Genomic DNA, 18,871 nt, shown 5'->3' on the forward strand with positions numbered 1-18,871 from the left:
GTTTATTTTTATAGTCATTTTAAGTACAAATTTGGACGAAATTACATATTAAAAACCTAGGATAACTATTTTAGTTATTTTGTTGTGATTGTATAATATTATTCTTGGGTATACTTGAAACTTCTAAAGTATACTATTATATATCTATGATAGTACCACGGTTTTTTGTTGATGGATATCGCGTTATAAGTACCTAATAGATATTATGATATGATTAATTTGGAATTTATTATATTTACCTATTATAGGTCAATTTTTTTTAAATACTATTGACTATAATATAATATTATGTCTTATACCTAGACTGACATACCGCCTCCGCTCAGAATCGTTTTTCTTATACAATGATATTATATCATTGAATTCAAATTTAATACCATCCATTATACAGTGACCCAAATGTAACCTACTGTACAGCAGAGCGACATCCACTTACCCACCTTTTTTTTTAATTAACTTAATAATTGAAGTTAAATTAAGTTAACACAATTTTTTAACTTAACTTTAAACTTAATTGATGTATTAAAAAGTTTATGAACTTAACTTTGAATTTAATTGAACAAAAAATATTTAACTTAGTTTAAATAATTCTTGCCCAGCCTTGATGATTTTATTAATTTATTCAATTTAAATTTTAAATACACATATTTTATACACGACTGCTTAGTGAGGATTTATGATTTACACAGTCTATTATCTTAGTCAATGGTAAATGACTATACGTTGTCACATATATAATATACATACATATACATGTATAATTATATATTACTATTAGGTACTATTGCAATATTATATTATTCTATACAGGTAAACAGGAAGACCTGAGAAGTAAAAAATGATTATACTCAAACGTATAACAAAAATTGTGAAAATTATATGGTTAATAAATAGGTAATTTAAGAAATATACTCATGTCAAATTTTCAAAATAATTAATTTGAAAAAAGTTATTACAATCTAAATTAATTTAGTCAAAAAAATATAGATATTTTAAAAAAATATATTAAAAAGGCTAAGTACTTGACTTAGATAAATGTTTTTACTATTAAAATTTTTCTTATAACCAGATTTACAATTTGACTATTTTGAATTTTTCCAAAAAAATTATAATTTTTGTTTTCAGTATTAAAAAAATTAAATAATTCTTTTATATTATACGTGTAGCACAAGTGACTATAAATTATGTACAAAAAAAAAATTTTAATATTGATTAGAATAAATTAAGTTATTTCATCTGTCAGGTGTTCCTGTTACAGTGTTACACCGTGTATATATTTTGTGTACGTTCCATATTATGTTTTAGAATATTATAGTATTGGACTATAACCACGTATTAAAATATTATTAAATTATAATCTGCGCTATAACTGACTATACCATAGACCAGGGGTTTCCAACCTACGGCATTTTCAAACCAGCGGCTGCCCGCCAAGATAATTGGTTTTTTGAAAATGTATTTAATATTATATTATTATGAATTATTACTAAAAATAATTCTTATAAATCTTTAATTTCATTTCCTCTATATCCGTATACAAAAATGTTTGGCCCGTGATGCCGAAGCGTTGGTTCTCCATAAAAAAGGTCAGAGACCCCTGACATGGACCTTAACGGACGTAACTTGTCGGCTGGTTGCGAAATCCACCGATAAGTGGCGAAATCACGCCTTATCATATTTCCTAATCTTATTCTTATCTTCAATAACACGGTTCGTATCATCATTAATTGTTAGTTGTCCGATTGACATGTCAGCAATGCAGATGCAATGCACGGGTATAATTTTGAAAGTAACTTTTCAAAATTTTTTCCCTTACCAGGATCTGGTAACCGACAGTATTAAATTTTAAATATCTACATTTAAGTAGAAATATACCATCGTAACTAAGTATGTACGAGAATTAAATACAGTACATGGTCTACATTGTTAGAACAAAACAGTTAATAAACAATAACGATGGAAAAGCTAACCGATGATCGAGTCAAGTCCAAGACCAAAAAACAGACAAAGAAAAAGAACAAGACTGAAAGTACTGAAATTCAGGTTTGTTTACGATTTGTTTGTTTATGATTTTTGGATAGATATGTACTGATATTATCAATCAACATTGAACACAAATCTTTAAACATAATTGTGTTTGATTAAGTCATGAATATCACTATATCAGAATATATAATATATGTATAATGAGTGTTGAACGTAATTTCTCAATTTTTACAATTGTAATTTGCATGTAATGCAAGAATATTGATTGTTGAAACATGCATTGTAATTTTGTATTAAAAATGTTTGGTACCTAGTACACATTTTGTATTATTCAGTAACAATTTCACTCATTCTAACTATTATAAATACAGCTATCAAATTATATAATTGATGTACTTAAAATATTTTTATGAATCCTTCTTTTTTTAGGAAAAAAAACTTGAATGTGTTACTAAAAACCATGAAATCAACGAACAAAAATTGATTAATGAACAAAAACTAATTGATGAACAAAAATTAATCAATGAACAAAAATTATTCATTGAACAAAAACCTGATATATTTAACAATTTTAAAATAAGTATTGAAATAAATATACTAGCAGTAATACTATTTATGTCAGCTCTGTCATCAAGATTTTTTAAACTTGATCAACCTCGTAATGTTGTGTAAGAGTATTTATCTATGTCATGTTAAAATGCGTTTATTGATTACATATATTTTATATTTTCTATTACATATTTATCAAAAATATAGATTTGATGAGCTCCACCACGGAAAATATGTTAGTTTATATATGAAGCGAACATTTTTCTTTGACACTCATCCACCTCTTGGAAAACAATTAATAGCGGCTGTTGCATATTTATGTAATTACAATGGTATGTTCCTTCCAATAATTTATTTTATATTACATAAAACTCATTAATTATTATATACTATAAGTAATACAATACTTCAGTACAGTTTGAAAAGTTATTTCTATTTCATAAAATAAAAATATTAACATTTTACCCAAAGTTAATATGATTTTAAATTTAACAAAATAAAAACCATTTGTTGGGTGTTTTTATTATTATTTATTTTTAATATTATTCAATATTATTTATAAATGTATTTAGGTCAATTTAAATTTGAAAGAATTGGAAGCGAATTTAGTGATGATGTCCCATTATTTGGTTTGCGTTTTGTACCTGCATTATGCGGTAGTTTGATTATTCCTGTTGCTTATCAATTAATGTTGGAACTAGGATGTCGACATTGGTGTGCTGCTCTTGCTGCATTTCTTCTTCTTTGTGGTAATATAATTTTATTATTATTTTTATTTTTTTATTATAAACAATTTTATTAATTTCTCATTTTAGAAAACACATTATTAACACAATCTCGATTCATCTTGATGGAGTCAATACTAATATTTTTTACATTATGTGGATTATTATTTGTGCTTAAGTATAAAAGACTGAACATGAAATCACCTTGGGCGTTGACTTACTTAATAATTGCTTCTGTGTGTCTAACTATGGCCACATGGTAAATTAAATAGTTACTATATTGTTATACGTCTACATATATATATATACTACATTATAGTAACTAAACATTTTTTTTTTCAGTGTCAAGTATGTTGGACTTCTCTCGTGGCTTTTGAGCTTATGGATAATTTGTAGAGATTTCTGGGTTAATCATTTGGGCGACAAACGCCTATCAGATTTTACTGTTTTCTTATGTGTAATATTAAGATGTATTATTACATTTGTGATATCCGTTGCGATTTATTTCTCCGTATTTTTTATTCACCTAATAATTTTGAATAAAGCCGGTCCACATGACAGTGTTATGACAAGTGCCTTTCAAGCTAGCCTAGAAGTAAGTGTTATTATTTATAATTGGTCTATTATTTATTAAGTTGTCCGTTTTATTTAGGGTGGACTAGCATCTATAACTAAAGGTCAACCTTTGCATGTTTCTCATGGATCACAAATAACATTACGGCATACACATGGAAGGACATGTTGGCTTCACTCGCATACTCATGTTTATCCTATCAAATATGCTGATAAACGAGGAAGCTCTCATCAGCAACAAGTTACATGCTATACATTTAAGGTTATTTTATAAATTATATATAATATTAATTTTTTGTATAAACTGTTTTATTACTTTTTATATTTAAAAAACAAATCCTGTGTTATAGTTTCATAGTATTAAACTTTTCTATTAACTATTTTGCACAGGATGTAAATAATTGGTGGATAGTAAAAAGACCAGAGAAAAATACATTAGCAGTAGAAAATACAAAGGACCCTGATGGTATAAAACATGGAGACATTATTCAGCTAGTACATGGAATGACAAGTCGTGCTTTAAATTCTCATGATGTTGCAGCACCTGTATCACCACAGAATCAAGTAAATTTTTATTTAAATTACACTATTTATTGCCAGGTTGCATAAATAATCACTAAACATTTAATGAATCAATGATGGTCTTTAAACATGATTGGTTCATTAAATTTTAGTGAACTATTAAATTAATTAATTTTGTATGAAACTGCACACACAACGTAAACTAAAAAATACGTTCTACAAAATTTTCCATGTCTTATAATTTATTGTATTAATTATTTTAGGAAGTATCATGTTACATTGATTACAATGTTTCTATGCCTGCTCAAAATCTGTGGAAAGTAGAAATAATCAATCGTGATCAATTTGGAGATGTTTGGCAAGCTATTAATTCACAGGTACATTTTAAAAAAATAAAAATAAAAATAGTTATTTATTTTAATTTTATGCTCTTAAGGTAATACTAACTCATTTAAATTCAACACAAGCATTGAAGTTTAGTGGTAGACAGTTACCAGATTGGGGATTTAATCAGCACGAAGTGGTTACAGATAAGATAATATCTCAAGATGATACAGTGTGGAATGTTGAAGAACATCGCTATACCAAAAGTAATGGAACTCTCACTTATTATTTAAGAGGACGCTACCGTCACTACCTATGCATTAGTTGTCACTGTCTTAGACGTTTACGATATCTTCATTCTCTAGATTCAATAGTGTGCTGCAAGTTTTGATATTAGAGTGAATTGACCTATTATCAAACTTTTAGGTAAGATCTGTGTTTAAGCGTTGGCGATTTTAATTTTAATCGAGATACATGCATTTTAAATTTGTAATATTTCACATATCTAAATCATGATTGGAAAATTGCTAACGCTTAAGCACAGATAATGTGTAAATAGATGATTAAATAGCTAAATATCTCTTACCTAAAAGTTTGATAATAGGGCAATTCATTCTAAAATTAAACTAACAGCATACTAATGTAACTAGTGAATGAAAATGTATTATGTTGTATGTGTTTAAGACGGAGACAACAAACGCATGGGTAACGTCCACTTAAGGTACGTAATATTTTGCTGTAACTAAAATCTGGCTATAGGTGAAAATGAAAAAGAAAGAGAACGTGAACTTGTTGCTGCTGAAATGATACCATCAAAAGGAACAAAATTGGGACTTTGGGAAAGATTTTGGGAATTACAATACAAAATTATATTTTCTTCACCAAACTCACAAAATGTTCATTCACATATGTATAGCAGTGAACCCCTTGATTGGCCGTTAATGGTACGCGGAGTGGCCTATTGGTTAAGTGAACATGATAATGTTAGTACATTTAATTTGATACATATTATTTAACATTGTATATATAATTATTTGTTTTAAATTACACAACAGGGACAAATTCACCTATTGGGAAACATTGTTGTATGGTATTCATCGACATTATGTCTATTGTTATATTTATCATTCTTTGCTTTTTATTTACTGCGCCAAAGAAGACAAATATATGATTTATCCCTTGGTATGTATTTTAGCATTTTATGAATAGTGTTTTTAATATTATTATTGTTTTGATTATTTACTAGATGAATGGGAACAATTCAAAACAATTGGAGAAGTATTAGTAGTTGGATATGGCTTACATTATATTCCATATTTTTTTATTGATCGTACATTATTTTTACATCACTATTTGCCTGCTCTTGTATTTAAGATATTACTGTGTGCTGCATTTATGCAACACCTAGCAAATATTGTGAAGTATGAAATCTCAACTAAATTTTTTAATAAATATATTATAATTATTTTTTGATATCTATTTACAGAGCAAAATTGATTCCGAGATTTATTTTTCATTTAAGTCTTTGCATATGGATTTTAAGTGTTATGTATGTATTTAAAAAGTTCATTGTATTCAGTTATGGAACTACTCCTTTAACATCTAAAGAAGTTTTTAAACTACGATGGAAAGATACTTGGGACTTCATTATTCATAAACCATGAGTGTAATATTTTGGTGATTATACTTATATGTTACTTAACTGGTAGATTGACTATGACAGCAGTTGAATATCTTTTTATTTATATTCTAGTATTTTTTTAACTGTTTGCAAATATGCATTATGTCACATCCACTAATATGTTCATTAGTTATTACAATTTTTTTTAAATTAAGAATCTAAATACATTTTAATACATTTTAATTAGAATTTAAATTAAATAAAAAGTATATTATTAATGTTAAGTATAATAGTAGACACTGACTTATAATTGGCAATTTACGTACAGCTTGTCTTTCCAGTCTATCTACAAATAAGTGAAAATTATGCTCTCTTATGTGATAATATTTTTATTACAAGCTATACTTTATTCAGTTTAAGAGTACATCGATTTGCGCATACGCAATTGGTTGCTATATTGCCGGACCCCTTGATTAATTGGTCAAAAACAATCATTAACAAATGTATGTTCTCATCGTACACTGGTGGTATAAGTGGTGCTGATGAGGGTTGGATGGGTGAATGGAGGCAGTGGTACCCATAACCGTCTATGGCAAGACATGCGCGTACACAATGTGTTTTCGTCTATCGCCCGGTGTACTAATAGAGAGAGTTGAATGAGTTCCGCTTAATGTGTTCACATTGGTGCAGATCGTTTTAATTCTATTAACCAGTTGATTATATAAAACATTTTTTTTACTATTATTATTCTTTATTGTTTCATTCACTTCAAATAAAATTAAAACAAAGCAAAAGAATACATTTAAACCATCAATTTCATTTTTTAGATTGGATTTGTGTGACTTGTAATTTGATTTTCATATTAATCTGAAATCAAAACCCATATATTATATAATTTTTCGTTTCTATTTTCGGGAAATAGGCACATTTTTTTCTCCAATTACATAAATTTATTATGATTTTTGAAATTTTGTTTAATATTAGCTAAAGAATTTTCAAAATTAATGTGGCTTCTCTTTGAGAACATTTTTCCAACTTATCAAAATGGTAAACCTTTTTTTCTTTTAATAATAAATCTTTCTGTTTGCTGGGCTTAATGTAACAACATTTTTTGAATAGGAACTATAACAATTATACTGAACAACGGGATGAATACAGTGATAGGCTTAAAATATAATTGTATACCTAATACCCATACCAGCTGTTGCTCTTCTAACATAATCCGTTTGAAAACTCATAACATTGTTTATAAAAGTGACTCAATTAAAAATTCTAATAAAAGGTCAATTTAACATTCGTAACATAAGATTTGATTTAGGTTTATCCTTTTTGATTTCAATAAATGATTGATTCTATAAATATCACTTTATATAATTTCAATAACATTTTTAACAATTAATGGTAAAGAATAATAATTTATATTAAAACAATAATATTTAATGATTATTTCTTATATCTAATATACTTTTACTCAATACAAGAGATAAATGGTTATTCAAAAATATTTTTACTGGTAATAAAAGATAAATTTGTTGAATCTCCGTGGTTTTCACCATTTTTTTAAAATATATTGTATCCATTTAACGTTTTCAAGATAAACATGGTAGATTGTGAATACTTCTCTTTTTTTCTGTTGTTCATAATATATACCATCTAAGATACAATAAAATTGTTGTCATGCACACACCTGACATTTTATCACTTATATTTGAAACCTTTTATTACTCCATTGAAGGGACGAGCAAAAAAATTATGCTTTTTTTTAATAATTTTGACAAAATGTTATCATATAAATCTCTACTGGGACCCAACAATTGTTGGTATTGTACCACTGTAATCAATATAAATTATAAATAAATATATTCTTACTGCGTGTATAATAAAAGATTATTACAATCTTTGTACAAGGAAGTTTTTAGGCTAAATTATCTTGAAAGTACTGTAGGATTTTGGTTAGACGGGTTTTACTTTTAATTCATTAACAAGTTTTATTCTAAGCGGTTTCCAGTATTTGTTTTTTTCCAACTGAAGTATTAAATAATGTAAACAGTATTTCTTATATTTTTATTTTTTTACTATTTCATAATTTCAATGGTTTTTAAAATTAAAATATTTTCATTATGATACAAACAAATAACTACTTAAATGTGTATTCAACTTATATTGTATTTATTTATTTTAAATAGATCTATTAAAAAAATATTTTTTAAACAATCAGTCATAAGACAATTAAAGATTGAAGAAAGTTATATTATTATTAATTTTATTTGTAGTATATTATATTTATTTATTAAAAGTATATTATGTTATATTTATATTTTTATCGGACAAAATTACACAGGGTATTATAAAACATATTATTAGTATTACTAACCTAATTTTAAATATTTATAAATTATTAATTTAATATTAAGTAACTTTTATATCAAGATATTTTTATAAATAATAGTCAAGTACACACTGTTAATATATTTCATATTATTGGTTACTGAATTAATTTATTAAAATGAAACTAATTTTTAAGTTATGTTTATTAATAGAATAATAAATTATTAAATTGATATGTTATTTTATAGTTAATTATAATCACATAAGTTAACAGTTAATAAATTATTAATCAGAATATATTAACTTTTCTTTTTCATTTTCATAGCTATCTGTGGACCATTAAGGTCCATTGCTGCAAGTACTAATTAGCTCCATTTATCTACCTCATTCACTAATTGTTCTCCAATTTTTACCCCTGATATATAAAAAAGTAAAACTTCTATTTGCTGCTACAAATATTATTTTTATTTCTTTGTGTCTGTTGGTGTTCTTGTTAATGTTTATCCCTAACTCCTAACTATTTGAAAATTGTCACCCTTTCAAAATTATATTTATATACATTGAGTATTGTCCTTAGGTTATGTCTCATGACTATTATGCATAAGTATTTTCTCCTTTTTTACTGTTAACCCAATTTAATATAATACATTTATTTCTAACCGTTTCTAACTATTTAATTATTAAATATTATTTACCTTGTGTGTATTTGGCTGTTAAATTTTTATTGTTTCCTTATTGTGATAAACCTTTATGCAGTAGGTACATATATTTGTAATGCTAAGGTTATTATTAGATATTATTTTATATAGGTAATTTATTTTTTGTTATAGCCATATTTTTGTATTTCTATGTAAATTGTTATACCATTTTTTCTGACATTTTTATTGTATACGTATATATAGATCTGAAAAACAAATTTGTTTTCTTACAAAAATGTATGATTTGTTTACACTTTATACTTATTATGATTTTTTTGAAAAAAAATTATTTGAAAATATAATAAATTAACGATTGTAAAATTACTTTTGCCGTAAATAAATTAATGAAGAGTGAGTCATATGTTGAACAATACTAATTTTATCCCTGATTTTATCCCATATTAAGTATTCACTGATATTTTGTCTTTGATTTAAATTATTTTCTTAAAACATTATTTAAATTGTAATACCTAGTCAGCAGGTAAACTGTATTAAAATAAATTATTTGGTAATTAATACAATTTAATATGACGTATAAGCAGTTTTGTATGGTAATCGAGTATTGGTATTCAAATACTCTTTCTAGTATCAAATACTAATCTATAAACAAAACATTGAATACATTTTAAGTACTATTTTACTGTAGGTGTTGAATATTATTTTTAGATACTTTTCTGTCTATTTCCAATAAAAATATTTGGTATTTGTAGGAAAATAAAATCACAACCAAAATCCACCATTTTTTCTTTCACATAGTATGCCACTGCTCATGATACATGACTGATACTAATTTTCAAAAATGTTTCTGAAATGCATTTATCTACTACATAGGTACTAATTAATGGTTTATAAATATTATATATTGTTAATTAATAAATATCAAGGTACAACAACAAACAAGTTTCCATATAGTATTACAATGATTAATACTTTTTAACTACCTACTATTTTATAAATAATTTAAATTCAGATGTGAAAACTCTCAATCAGAGCTTTATCAATGATAATATGAAGACGATTGATGAAAAAAAATCTCTTATATGTGAGTTCATACAATTTATAAGTACTAATTGAGAAAAATAAATATAAGTACTTCAATTTTAATACATTAGAAAAAAGGAAGAAAAGTAGTTACTGCTTTACTGTACAGTAGATGTCTAGAAGAGTCACTGTAATATGTGTGTGATGTGTTGAATTGTAATTCAATGATTTAAAATCATTGTATACAAAATACGGTTCTGAGTGATGACAGTCTGTCAATATGTTATTTCATTTTTAATTAAAAAACAGTTTGAATTTGTGATCCCTGGATGTGGGTGTGTTATACCCAGGTGCACATTCCTGCTTTATTAAATATCATTTTTTGTCATTCCTGAAAGAACCTGTTAGACTTGGACAATGGACGAAAGCAATATCTAGAAAGGACTTCAAAATTAAACCAAAACTATCTTATTAATAGCTGTGGATTAATTTTAGACTTAGTCCTCTACTCCTCCTCTCAGATTTTAATAATTTGTTGGTTTCTAAATCTGTCAAACCTTCTTGTTGCTCGTGGGCTGTGATACCTATCACCCTGGTCTAATCATATCTATTTCAATAGTTATAAATAAACTCATCAAATTTAATTTATGTATGAATAATTTCTTTAAATGTAGCTATGAGGATATAAATTTCTCTTTGGCGTCTTTAAACTGGTTTAACATATTTAAGAATTTAAATATTAATTAAGCTGTTGACTTGTTTGTTTAATTCTATTATATATGAAATAATTGATATATATGTACCCAGAATAATTAAATATGTCAATCCAAATACCCCTAATGATTTAGTAGGAATTTAAAGAAAAAAGATTGCGCATGAACTGTACAAAAATTCAGGTTTGGTGAGTGATTACAATATTTTTTCAAATTTACTAGCTATATGTAAATTTTTTTCCAAACTTGATATTCTTAAACAACTTGAATTACATTAAAAAAATTCTAAAACAATTTAAGAACTCATCTTAGTCAATTTTGGAAATACATATAATCAACTTTACAATAACTTTCTGCCTAATAGTATGCATTTTTATAATGAGCAATTTAATAATTCCAACCATATAATTATTAATGCTTTTGCTAAAATACTTCTTTAGTGTATATGCAAATTCTGATGTTGTTAATTTCATTTAACTTAATCCACCAAAAGTTTTATCTTCTACTTTACACTCTGTTTCGATTGGTTTAATTGAATATTCGAATCTCTCAGCTCTTTAGATTTCGCTTCTAGTCCTGGTTCTGATTTAATACTTAACATATTGTTGAGGATTTTTATATAAGTAATTTTCACACTCTTAGCATATTTATTTAATTTGTCTCTTTCATACGGTACTTTTCCAGACATATGGAAAACTAGTTTTATTCATCTTATTCCTATTTCCTTCTTCTGATTCGTCTAACATTTCTAATTACCGCTCAATATCACTACATTTTCTCATTCCTAAAGTGTTTGAATCGTTGGTTGCTAATAAAATCTTATTCGATTTAAGCAATATCGTAATAGATGGCCAGCACAGAGGAGCACATTTTGACCTTGGGATGCCAGGGTAACACACCTCCAGCACGGGCCATAGTTTCAGACATAATAAAAGTTCTATTGTCTACTATTAATCTACTTAAGTTTCAAACTTTTTTGTCGAACGTCCTATCAGGTGGATCGAATGTCAATGACCAATGTTATATAACATACTAATTTCAAAAAAAGCCCAGAAAAAAATCCAGCGAATAAAATTTAAATATAAATATAAAATATATATTTTTTTGGTATTTTTTATTTTTTTTGACAAGGTCATCTAACTTATTGATAATATTAATTAACATTTTAAACTATTGATATTGCATAATTATTTACAAATTAGTGACAACAAATTACAAGAATTTACATCGATAAATATATAATGATAAAATAGAATAGAAAATAAAATTAATTATAAAGGTGATTTTAAATTAGTTATTGGTGTTGAGGTAGGTTAGGAGGACTATTTTTTTGGTATAAAATATAAGTTTGAAAATATAATCATAAGTTAGCCTAAGGCTAAGAATGAACATAAATAGTCCAGGTCTTGAAACCGGTATAAACCGTTTAAAAACTGAAATCGGAAAAAGGAATTATAATTTAAAACCGAAATTGAAAAAAATTTAACACTGTTACCCATACAATATTATTAACCTAACCCATATTAGTATAAATGTAAGTATATAATCAATGATAAATTATAATACATTTGGTGCTGATTGGGAATTTTGATTTTAAAATTGGCTGAAGTAGATGTAGTTGGCTGTTGAGGGTTTTTCTTTTTAGTTTAAAGTGGGGGCCCCAAGTTAATATTTACTATTTTATTAGGAGTAAACCTGAGATATTCCTCATCAGGAGATGATGGATTTTGAGTACCCTGAGAGTAAACAACTGGATGGTTGGTTCTTTTTAATGTAAATGGTACATAACATACAGATTTGTCTGGATTAATAAACTTTTTTTTGCTTTTTAGAAAAATTGAATCGTCAAAGCAAAGTCTAAAAATCTTATGTTATGGTAACTGTAGTCGAAGCTGTGGTACTTATTTGTTATTGTGCCAATTTAAAATATACTTTACAAACAATTTCAGGAGAAGTAGAACACATCTTGACTGCAAGTCTCTGCAAATATGCCACAAATAAAAACTTGCGATTATTTTGGAATCAATTTCAACAACACTATTATTGTTGCGGTAGTTCCCAAAATACTTACTGAAAATAATATTTCATAAATTGGAATAATATTATTTAAAACTTTATTTAAGATACACACAACATAATGGAAAACTAATTATACCTGCTGCTCCCATAAGTTGTTGTTTACCTGACACTATTTGCAATACATTCACTGATTGTGAACAACCTGATCCAGAAAAATATTATCAAAACAATTGCTCTTCGATAATAGCTAATAAAATAAACTCTATAGGATACACAAGATACTCATTAAACGCTATATTAGTTATTCAGTGGCACAACCAGGGGGGGGGGTCCCTGGGTCCCGACCACCCTTGAACCGTGCTGTACACGACAAATTTTTTTTAATATACATCTGGCCGAGTTGAAAAAAAAGAATCTGTTTCTAAAAAGGAAAAACTTAAAAGACTTTGCCCAACTAGGTGGGTTGAACATTATAATTCAATAGAAACGTTTAATGAATTTTTCCCTGCAATTATTTATTGTTTGGAAGAAATTATTATGTGGAAAGATATTGATACATCGAGTAAAGCTAATCGACTGCTTTTGGCATTGCAATCTTCTGAATTTAATGTAGCCCTCGGTATTCTCAATTATATTTTTCAATATACACAGTATCTTTGTAAATATTTACAAAATAAAAATATTGATTTGGTGGAAGCTGTTGGACATATTAATCTAGTAAAAAATCCATTGAGTTATATTAGGTTAAACGCCACTACTGAATTTAACAAGCTATATGTTGAGATTAATAAAAGATAAAACGACTTTGAACTTTCTATTGAAATGCCTAGGATAGCTAAGCGTCAAAAAAACCGAGCTAATATTCCAACAAAAGATCCTGAAGAATATTTTAGAATTACTTTGTTTCTACCATTTCTTGATTTGTTTGTACAACAATTAAATGATCGTTTTGTTAATCATCAAAATATAATATGTGGATTTTAAATGTTAGTTAAAAGTTCAGCATTTGATGAAGAAAAACTTAGAGAACTTGTTGAGTTTTATGCTACCGATGTTGATGATTTTGATCGAGTTAAATCAAAAACCATTTTATGGAATTGCTATTTGACTGACAGTAATATCCAATATAATAGTGTAATTCAAATACTTAATGAATGCAATCCCGATTTCTTCCCAAATGTATATAAGCTATTGCAAATACTTATCACACTTCCAATTACTTCATGTGAGGCGGAGAGATCATTTTCCACACTTAAAAGAATCAATGTTACTTGAGAAATACCATATCAGAAAGAAGACTCACTGGGTTAGCTGCTCTTAATGTCCACTACAAAGTCAGTGTAACACCTGAGGAAGTAAAACATCATTTAAGCAGTACAAAACATCGCTTAGATTTAATTTTATAAGCTCTACAACATTTTACATACCTACCTTTATGTTTTACAATTAACTATCATTCGATTTTACATTATAATTACAATGTTTACATTAAACAAACAATAAAATAATAATTAAATTTGCATGTTAATTTAAAATAATTATATTTTTGGAACCCCTTTAAAAAAATCCTGGTTGCGCCACACTACAAGTGATTAAAACAGTTAAATAATTGTATAAATATTTTAATAATGAAGTAGGTGTAGGTGTAGTGTGTACAACAATATTAAGGTGATATCCAATTTACTCTTTGTAATATTTATCATTTTTAATAACATTATTTTTTCTCGCTGTCTTAACAGTAAATAAATTTAATTAATAATTTTCTGTTTAAAGGTAATAATAATTTAAAGATCAATACTCAATATTTAGGTATAAAATTCTTCTAAAAGTTTTACATATAACATAATTACAGTATATTTAGCAAATCTATATGTATTCTTTTGTTATAGCAATATTCACAGCTTAATTTGTATTCTATTTATTTTAGATTATTTCTGCTGTTGTAAAATATGAAGGCTACATAGAAAATAATCACAATCCAAAATTATAGAAAAGAAAGATATATATATTTTTTTTATATTCTAGAAGAAACAGTTAGTGTCTTAACTTAATAATTAAATTACTTTTACAATGTTATCATTATTTATCACATCAATGACTTTATTTAATTTGTCTGAGTTAATTGGTTTTCCAAATCAGCTTTGTTGTTCTAAAGAAAACAAAAAAAAAAATTTAACTTATTTATTCATTTTCAAGCAATATCTTACAACTTACATGATTATTATTCTCGGATTTCACTTGAGAAATTAGATCAGAAAGCATGCTAATCAAAGGATGTGAGTCTATTAAGCGATCTTCTCGAACGGCGCTGCCCAAAAAATGACCATGTAATAATTCTAAAGTACTTAAATATAAGTGTTTTCCTCGAATAGGTAACTAAAAACCATTGTAATAATTACATTTTTTTTTATAAATTTTTTAATTTGTATGTTAAAATTGATTAATATAATAAAATTGCATACTGTTGGTAGTTCATAAATTTTTTCTTCGGTATTATCACTATTAGTTTTTGGTATTTTTTCTGGAATTTCACTATCCTCAATTAATGTTGTACGTTTGTTAAAAGCCTTTACTCCATTTATTCTTTTTTTTTCTATTTCTTCTTCTTTTAACATGTCTCTTCTTGGACAACTACAAACTTTTACACTAATTTTTTTTCTACCTAATACTTGTCCACTAAAAAAAAAACAAAAAGGTATAAGATATATTGTTTAAAAATAATTATTATACAATAGACATCTTACTGTAAAGTTTCTAAAGTAAAAATTACATAAATGGGTCTTCGGCTAAGACTCATACTACAACTAGATTTGCACATAAATTTATATAACACATTGTAAGTTTTAAAATCTGAACAAGGTACAGAATTATGAACAATGGCAATAACACTGTGCTTTTGACTCATGTGATTTTGTTCATATATAGCATCACTTTGTTCACACCAAAGTATATGTTCCAGTTTTTTCCTATCTAAAATCAAATTAAAAACAAATTAATTTAAATGGTAAGTAAAATTAACTTTGAATGAATAGGTTCATAAACAAATATTTTTTTTTATACCACATAATTTATCTTGCATAATATGTATAGGGCAACGTTTGATGGACAACTGTTGAAATTCTGAATTTGCAAAAATTGGTAATGCACGTATTTGAAGAGTTTTTAATCCTAATAAACCAATATCATCAAATTTCCATTGGAACTGAATAGGCAGTACTCGATTCATATCAATGTATACTTTATTAAAAACGGCAGAATACTGAAACATAAAATATTCATCAGATGAATTCCTAGTTTTAAAAAAAGACAATTACAACTTACGTATAGTACAAGATACATAAAACATTTTGATATCAATTAATAAGTTAAATTACTACAATATTTTAGTTTTACAAGATACATTAGAAATGGATTTAATGATAATCTTATTTATTTATTCAAATAAACAAACATAACCGGACATAGATTGAGCTGGCGTGCTACCGGGCAAAACCCAGTTAAGTTAAAAATTTGAAAGATTTGGGCCTGCTCGAAGAAATTTTGAATCAGAGATTTGGACCGGTCTGGGCAAACAGCCCGGTAAGTAATTTCTTCCCAATCCGGCGCTGGACATAACCTAAACCTTATTAGTTATGAGAGTAAATTAAAAATGTTATTTCTATTTATAATTTGATCTAAATAAATAATTATATATATTTTTTATCAAAGAACACTCATTATTTAAAAATCTATTTATGTTATTGAAAATATTAATTTGCATTATGTAAGTAGTTACAAATTATAATACAATATTTTTGAAAAAAGCTTAAATTTTTATTATTATAATTTTCAAGTTTATTACTTTTTTTAGTGACAACATACATTTTTAATTCTTTGTTTCAAAGCAAAATGATTTTCTGAATACTTTTATGTATTAAAATTGTATATTGAATAAGTAGAATTATGAGTTATAATTTGTAAGTATTTAGTGTTTAGATTAGTGGAGTCAAGTGGTCATAGGTACCTTGGAAAATGTTGACCCACTACTTGGCTCATCTAAGCTTTAAATACTTGGAACTAATTAACTACTTCGACTTGTTTGATTTTTATGTACATCTAAATAAATCAAATAATATTCTTCTAAGATATAAGGATTTAAAAATGTATGTTTTACAAAAAAGTAATACATTTTTAATATAATTTTTTTTTTAATATGGGATTTGAAAAATTAATTTTTAAAAATTGTATTAATTTGAAATAATGAGTGTTCTATGTTAAAAGAATCATCTGCGATAATGAAAAATTTACCTATTAAAAAATAGAATTGCTAAATAATATTTGTCAACAATAACTTTTAAGAAGTTTTTTTAGTTTTTTAAATCTATCATAAAAATGTAAGAAGTTTCTATAAAAAGCATTTATTCACTCTACATAAAAAGCAATATTTAACAACAAAAAATGCATGTACAAAAAATTTGTTAGTAGTTTTGTAGTTATTAAATTAAATTTACTTAAGGCAACAAATAGTTAATTAACCAATTATTTATAGTTAAAAACAATACTTGCCATCCAATGCTTTTTAGAAATTTCTGTAGAATCTAAAAAAAAATCAAAATTAAATTGCCCAGGATAATCTTCAGTACAAATTTGTAAACCAGTTTGTCTTAAATGTTGGTAACAAGATTCTGATTCTTCACTGCAAGATGGTGATTCAGTTTCAGCTTCACTATTGACCACCTAACATTTATCATTTGCAGTATGTAAATAGTTAAGTTAATACTTATTACTTAATATATTAGCCTTATAAGTTATAGTTAATTTTTTTTTTTTTTAACTAAGATACTAAAATACTTGCGTAGACAAACGTGAATAATAACTCACCTCAATTATTTCCTCATTTTCAAATTGAATAGTATCCATTACAATATTACACGTGACACGTGGAATAATATAAACCGGTATGAAATCTGAAACCTAATTGTTACAAGTTTAAAAGTTTGACATTCTAGGTGATTGTGAAGCATGTAATGACAAGTTATTTTAAGTCTAAACAAGTTCAGAGTTTCAGACTTTCAGAGCACGGTTTAAGATACCTATACTGGTTACACAACTCCTATAATATTAAATTGCTTATAACACATGGACCGTTCAATATGTTTTACGATAAGGCACAGCACAATGTAATAAGGCTCCCCGTAGAACTAGATTGTAGTGAGCCCTAGCGGCCAACTGTTGAATAGAATATGGTTTAATATGGTTAATGTTTCAAAAATATCCCACGAGGAGCGCTCATTAGTTCTTCATTCTATGATAACAAAATGATGAGAGTGTAATATAAGATTAAAAATACCATCGGAACCACTGCCATGGTAACAACAAGTAACAATAACTGTTGCTTACATTACCGTGGACGACTTTACACACAACCTTTTGTTCTAAAAACTATTTGTTCTGTATCAATACAGAATACACCTTGCATAGACCAGCTTATACTTTATAACTTAGATCATAATAATAATAATATAGGGCTTATAAGTTATAATAAGCATGAACTACCTCCACAAACTATACAGTCTATAATATAGTCTGTGCTACTACTAGCAGGACTTTTTTGAGTCATGATTGCAAGACGTAGTACGGGCTTTAACAATTATTATCTGTTATCTAATAATATGCAATATTCTGTATGATGTTATTCACGAACTAAGATATTATGGACTGATCGAATGTCTAAACAGCGGCCAGGTTTTGTTACGGACATTTTATGGTGGGAGAAATTACCGGACTGTGCTGTACCCTGGTGGGTAGATTTATAATAATTAACCGTATGTATCACAGCTAGTGATAGTATAG

The 18,871-nt window shown here is 26.5% G+C and overlaps 2 protein-coding genes across 3 annotated transcripts; one reads left to right on the plus strand and one right to left on the minus strand.

The window, feature by feature from the left end:
- Positions 1 to 1,714: 1,714 nt before the first annotated feature.
- On the plus strand, positions 1,715 to 7,041 carry LOC100164627 (protein O-mannosyltransferase 1). Its single transcript, XM_001949686.5, has 14 exons — positions 1,715 to 2,043; positions 2,416 to 2,654; positions 2,743 to 2,867; positions 3,108 to 3,284; positions 3,351 to 3,519; positions 3,603 to 3,855; positions 3,913 to 4,095; positions 4,224 to 4,397; positions 4,619 to 4,732; positions 4,792 to 4,945; positions 5,439 to 5,662; positions 5,735 to 5,861; positions 5,926 to 6,100; positions 6,166 to 7,041. Exons 1-14 carry the CDS (start codon positions 1,957 to 1,959, stop codon positions 6,341 to 6,343), a joined length of 2,379 nt encoding a protein of 792 aa, XP_001949721.2. The 5' UTR covers positions 1,715 to 1,956; the 3' UTR covers positions 6,344 to 7,041.
- Positions 7,042 to 15,052: 8,011 nt separating this feature from the next.
- LOC100575088 (cellular tumor antigen p53) lies at positions 15,053 to 18,112 on the minus strand. 2 transcript variants are annotated; one of them, XM_008184450.3, is made up of 7 exons: positions 17,900 to 18,092; positions 17,585 to 17,755; positions 16,100 to 16,298; positions 15,784 to 16,009; positions 15,502 to 15,715; positions 15,254 to 15,415; positions 15,053 to 15,188 (listed from the first exon to the last, which is right to left on the minus strand). In XM_008184450.3, the coding sequence occupies exons 1-7, from the start codon at positions 17,936 to 17,938 to the stop codon at positions 15,144 to 15,146; spliced, it is 1,056 nt and encodes a 351-aa protein (XP_008182672.2). In that variant the 5' UTR covers positions 17,939 to 18,092; the 3' UTR covers positions 15,053 to 15,143. The 2 variants fall into 2 exon arrangements, with proteins under 2 accessions (XP_008182672.2, XP_016659541.1); XM_016804052.2 differs by lacking the exon at positions 15,053 to 15,188 and having other exon boundaries at positions 15,262 to 15,402; positions 17,900 to 18,112.
- Positions 18,113 to 18,871: the final 759 nt, after the last annotated feature.

The sequence above is a fragment of the Acyrthosiphon pisum genome, chromosome X, assembly GCF_005508785.2.
Source record: "Acyrthosiphon pisum isolate AL4f chromosome X, pea_aphid_22Mar2018_4r6ur, whole genome shotgun sequence".
NCBI classification, from domain to species: Eukaryota; Metazoa; Arthropoda; class Insecta; order Hemiptera; family Aphididae; genus Acyrthosiphon; species Acyrthosiphon pisum.